We start from the raw sequence: 5,828 nt of genomic DNA, 5'->3' as shown, positions 1-5,828 counted from the left end.
CCCACACTTCCCTTAAACTCCTCCCTGTTGCTAACATAACTGTAGGAACCCTGCATGTCTCTTGCCAGCTGCAACTCCAGTTGTGCTATGGCCTTCCAGATTTCACTCCTGGGTGCTCGAGCAGTATTTTTATTCTCCTCTCTAGTCAACTGACCAAGTGTCCATTTCTTGTAAGCTTCCTTTTTGTGTTTATTAAGCAACTGAAGCTTAACTTTATTAAGCAACTTACTCCTGCTAAGGCCGTGAGGACTTGCTAGTGTACAAAGCAAAGACGCTAATTCTTATAGGCCTGGGCTGATAGGTCTCCTGCATTTCTGCATTATTAACCTTATCTTTTATCCTGTAATCAGCATTTGGACTTCACTGCCCTCCACCAGCAATAGGCTTCTCGATCCTCCACTAACCATTGGATAATACTGCATTCATAAACCATAATATTCACTAGCACAATTACTTATACCTAGACTTTCCACTCCTCCACCTGTTATAGACTTACCCTTCACAATCTACCATAAACGATTCCCTATTCACACATCATACCATTTTTGTTCCTCAGTCAATGATAGTATTCTACCCTTTTCACTCACCATAAGATCATTTCGCATATATTCACCATAACATCCTCTCACCTCAATTAATGAAACCTGAATATAATTCCTCCCATCATGTTACCTCTTCAATCCAAGGCTTCAGGGAAAGATTGGGGGAATGGGTAGGCCTCAGGGCACATCCTACAGGTCAACGTGGTTTGGCTGTAGCATGAGAAGACAATTCCAGTGTCAGTCACCCATCACCTCTTTTCTCAAGAGTCTCAGCAAATGACAGTGGCCTGGGGTTGAATGAGCCTCACTATTTATTGAAACAGATAACATAGCATGGCAACAAACAAAACTTGGAGTTACAACACTGATTATCTCTGCCAAAAGCCTGAGTGATCTATCACCCTGTATCTTCTGAAGAAATGAGTGAAACAATAAAAACATAGTCGTGCAAATAATACCTCTACCTTTAAAATGAATTTGAGTCAGGTGAGTTCATGAATATCCCAGCAATGCAGACATAAAGGTTCATGGAACCGGTGAACTTGAAGCAATTGGCCCAAGGGAGGTGAGTGCTGCCCTCCAACAGAAAGTCAATGGATGTTGGGTGTCTAATTACCACAGGACCAGTTGAAAATCACATCCACACTGTGGCTTTAGCAGCTAACTGAGGTCAGGTCATGACCTCAAGGCAGTGTTAAGTGTCTCAATTCACTTGTCCGTTAAATGTTAATGTTATTGCCTACGTTTATCTGTAGCCGGCTGAAGGCTGTTTGCATTATCTATGTATCTTGTTTGATGTGTATTAGTGCAACTGAATTAGCCTGCTGCTGCAATGTTCTTTCTCATGTCTTTATCCTGGACTTAAATCAAAGGATGCTTTGCATTTAAGGAAGAGTTTTCTTCTTGTCGTGGTGTTAATGAAAACGAATGAAATGCTCTGGATTATTGTCACTAAATGCATTAGCTATATCTCTGCAATGAAATGGGCCATAAACCAGAATTGGAAACTTACAACTTTGAGTGAGAAGACTGTTAGCTTCAAAGCATGGGTCATTATACTGGAGAAAGGGAGATCCACAAGCTTTGTCTGCTTTTAGTGACCAAAGCAAGATCCATGGTGTGCTGAAAGGGATTGATAGACTGTTTTCAACTAAAAAAGGCACACTGGATGGAATTCTCTGATCTTTTTGGATGCAAGACAGAGTTCCCCAAATCCACTTGGGTCAACTCCGAGGAACTCATGAAGACTCTAAGACTCTAAGAGACGCAGATTACGACTTCTCTGCTACCATCTCTACATCTCTACATCTATTATTACAAAAGGTGCTTCCCTTTGTTTTCAACCTCCCAGGTCCCTGTTGAAGTGCGTTGAAGATATGGAGAAAGGCCACCAGACCTGTGTGACTGAGACAGAGTTGCTGGGATCCTCTGATTTCCAGTCATTGCAAGTCCTGCTCTTTCTGCTGGTGTTCACTTTCTGTGTGATGGCCCTGGTGGGGAACACTCTGATTGTTATCGTCACGATCGCTGACTCTGCCCTTCACACCCCCATGTATTGCTTCCCCAGGAATTTATCCTTCCTGGCAGATCTGCTACACCTCAGTCACCCAGCCCAAGATGCTGGTGAACCTGCTGTCGGAGACCTAGACCAACTCCTTCGCGGGCTGCGGTGTTCAGATGTGTTTCTTTGTTCTCTTTGGCATCACGGAGTGCTACCGCCTCTCTGTCATGGTGTATGACCGATATGTGGCCAAGTGCCATCCCCTGCAATACACCCTCATTATAAACCAAACCCTCTGAGCTCAAATGGCAGCTGGTTCCTGGACCATTGGTATCCTGGTGGCGTTTGGCCACACCCTTTCCATATTTACGCTGCCTTTCTGTGGGTCTAATAGAATCAGTCATTTCTTCTGCGACATTCTCCCTGCGATGAGACTGGCCTCCACAGACACCCGCCAGAATGAAGTTGCTCTTACTATCCTTATGGTGTTCCTTTCGCTGGTTCCGTTTTTGCTCATCCTCTTGTCCTACAGCTGCCCTCAGCTGAAGGCAGGGAGGGGTCTGATCTCACCCCTTCCATGAATCCCAGGTTCATCAGAGTTTCAGTCTGGGTATAGTCGCTCCTTCCCTCTTGCTTCTTTCTGTCCATCTTGTTTGTGTCCATATTCAGTCTCTCACTGCAGAAAGCAAAACCGTGCTGTTCACCAGGCCCCCATCTCTGTGCCATGAGTTTAAACTGTGACGTTCCATTCTCTAGTTTCTTGTTTTCCCGGTGCAGGGTGGGAAATTCATTCAAATCCATAAATATCAGTGACCATAAATATCAAGACCCCTAGTCTTGACGGCTGTCAGTGGTGGTCCTTCAGCCAGGTGTCAAACACCTGTCCCAGCCAGGGCAACTGTCTGGAATACAGCACAACACGCGGCCCCTGAGAGACAGCAGAAATGTGCCGTCAGCTTGGCAATATGTCCACAACACAAATCTTAGGATTTCATACTGTCATATCCCTCAGAGTTACACAAGCAAGCAATAAACCAACAGCCGGCATAACATAAGCAGAGTTCATACGCCCAAAAGGAAAAGACCCAATGACCTCATCAAGTTCACTAGACTTTGATCTGGCTGCTGCTTTTACATGGCAGGTACTCAGCGAACCCAGGGATGGGTGGCAGTACAGAGACCTGAGAGAGACACATAGATAGATAAACAGATTCCGATCTGATTTCCACTAGTGTAAATCTACAGTAACTCCATTGACCTGAGTTTGTGTGTGTTAAAAATAACCGAACAGGTTGTCCCTGGACCGGACTAGGGAGACAGAAACCTTTAATGCCAGCTTGTTCCACCTCGATGTCTTGAGTGAGCTACGGGGGAGTTAATTTACAATTCTTGTATCCATACCATTATGTAAATGTATACATTTCCAGAAACTCCCCGTTGACCCTTATTTGGTTACACTGACACCTATAAAATTAATATTAACAACTACATGATGAATACAATTATACCCGCCCCTGTTTGTTGCTTACAAGATTACCCTACAGAGGGCAGGCACATCACCTCAAAACCTATTAATTTTACACTAACATTCTTTGAAGTAAAGGCATGCCAGGGAGGAAGGAAAATAATGCTTTCTTCCTACCCTGGCCTTGTGCAGGAGTGGTGATAGTAAGCCACATCCCCTGCACAGATTGTCACGAAGGGAGGGAAAGAAGAGAGATAACAGACTGTAACTAGAATTCACACCAATTAACGGAAACAAGGTTTCCTGATGCCTTGACCCCATTCTCTGTAACTTAGGCCTGACCTTTTGTCCAGCTTTTAACTCTTTACTCTTCTACAGTGTGCAATTTTGCCACTGTAAATACCCCTTTGCATGTAAAGAGATTGCAAAGCATGTTCTCACAGAGACACTAATGTCACCTACTGATTACATTTCTATACAGACACAGAATGAAATCACAGTCAGAGGAAAAAGATGGACCTTTAAATTTTAGTGGGTAACCACCACCCTGTCAGTTTCCACAGGGAAGTTTTGATCTCCTTGTTTCTCATGCTATAGATGATGGGATTCATCACTGGAGGCACCACGGAATAGAAAATGGCCACCACGAGATCCAGCTGTGACGTCGTGCTGGAGATGGGTTTCAGGTAGGCAAAGCAGCCAGTGCATACTAGCAAGGAGAGCACAGTGAGGTGAGGCAGGCAGGTGGAGAAGGCTTTATGCCGGCCCTGCTCAGAGGGGATTCTCAGCACTGTGCTGATGATCTGAACATACGACACAGTTATAAAAACAAAGCAACATAAGACTAAGCCTGCACTAAAGAGAATGATCCCCATTTCAGTGAGGTAGGAGTCAGAGCAGGTGAGCTTGAGTAGCTGGGGAATGTCACAGAAGAACTGATCCACCGTGTTGCCTTTGCAGAAGGATACTGCAAATGTGTTCCCGGTGTGCAGGGCAGCATAGACAAAACCGCTGGCCCAGGCCCCGGCTGCCATTTGGACACAAACTCCCCTGTTCATCACTCTTTCGTAGTGCAGTGGCTGGCAGATGGCGACGTAGCGATCGTAGGCCATGACAGTGAGAAGGAAAAAATCTGCTCCCACCAAGAAGAAGAGGAAAAAGACTTGGGCAATGCATCCAGCGTAAGAAATGGACCTGGTGTTCATGAGGGAATTGGCCATGGATTTGGGGAGGGTGGCAGAGATTAAGCCAATGTCTATGATGGACAGATTGATCAGGAAGAAGTACATGGGGGTGTGAAGGTGGCGGTCGAGGGCCATGGCTGTGATGATAAGAAGATTCCCCATCAGGGCTGCCAGGTAAACCACTAGAAACACCACAAAGTGTAAAATCTGCAGCTCTCGCACCTTAGAGAATTCCCAGAGAAGAAATTCGGTCACGGTGGTTTGGTTGGACATTTTCTTCCTCAGCACATTGTGTCCTGCCTGTGGAGGGAAGAGAGACGGGCAACGGTGAGGATTAGAGTGACCGAGGGAATGACCCTGATTCCTCTCTCCATAGTGTCGTGGAAAAGAATCACACAGCTACATTTTAGAGTTGGATTGGGTGCAGCTTTAATTGTGACACACACAATCACATAACCATAGCTATGGGGAATACTATAGCCATAGGGAAAACCCAGGTGGCTATAGGGAAGTCAAGCAGCATGTCTAGATGCTGGGCAAATGTACTTCCCTGGCTACCAGATACAAAAGACTTATATAGGGGTTGCTTAGGTTCATTTACATGTTGATCGTACAGTGGAATTTGATTAACAATTTATACTTAACAGAAAAGACAATCACAATGCACAGTGGGGCACACCAGATGCCCTCACAGGAACTCCCAATGAGTCACTTGATTATACAATCAGGTTTTCAGGGACCCTGGCTAACACCTGAAGATGGGTGGTGACACAATACCTGTTCAAATGCTAATTTTTATGGAGTGAGTTTTTATGGGGCCGGTAAGACAAAGGGGGCAGGTACGGGTACTTATCAAAACAGTTGAAGTCTGTTCAGACTTCTGTTCTGTTGCAGGTGCTGGAAGGGCTTCTTGAACCTGTGAGTAGATAGACTTAACACACTTCATAATTTACAATAGTTCAGTATGACCTCATCATTTAAATGCAGATCCAATCCTTGTGAGTCTTGTGGTGATCTCATGGATCTGGCTATAAGGATCTCATGTGGAGGTAGTCCATTTTCTGTTGACAGTATTTTTAATATACATGAGAGCCATGGGTAAGCCATTTGGCCACTTTAAGCTGGTTTCTGCACAT

At 44.9% G+C, this 5,828-nt stretch overlaps 1 protein-coding gene across 1 annotated transcript; it reads right to left on the bottom strand.

Moving 5' to 3' along the window:
- Window positions 1-4,029: 4,029 nt before the first annotated feature.
- LOC137166556 (olfactory receptor 14A16-like) lies at window positions 4,030-4,965 on the bottom strand. Its single transcript, XM_067568328.1, has one exon. The coding sequence runs from the start codon at window positions 4,963-4,965 to the stop codon at window positions 4,030-4,032; it is 936 nt and encodes a 311-aa protein (XP_067424429.1).
- Window positions 4,966-5,828: the final 863 nt, after the last annotated feature.

Source organism: Emydura macquarii, unplaced genomic scaffold, assembly GCF_026122565.2.
Source record: "Emydura macquarii macquarii isolate MOO-44397 ecotype Brisbane River unplaced genomic scaffold, CSIRO-AGI_Emac_v2 contig_2889, whole genome shotgun sequence".
Classification (NCBI taxonomy): Eukaryota; Metazoa; Chordata; order Testudines; family Chelidae; genus Emydura; species Emydura macquarii.
This window is presented reverse-complemented; position numbering and strand designations above follow the sequence as displayed.

Excerpts from the sequence above, each read along its gene's own strand:
- LOC137166556 (XM_067568328.1), bottom strand. The coding sequence starts at position 4,965 with ATGTCCAACCAAACCACCGTGACCGAATTTCTTCTCTGGGAATTCTCT.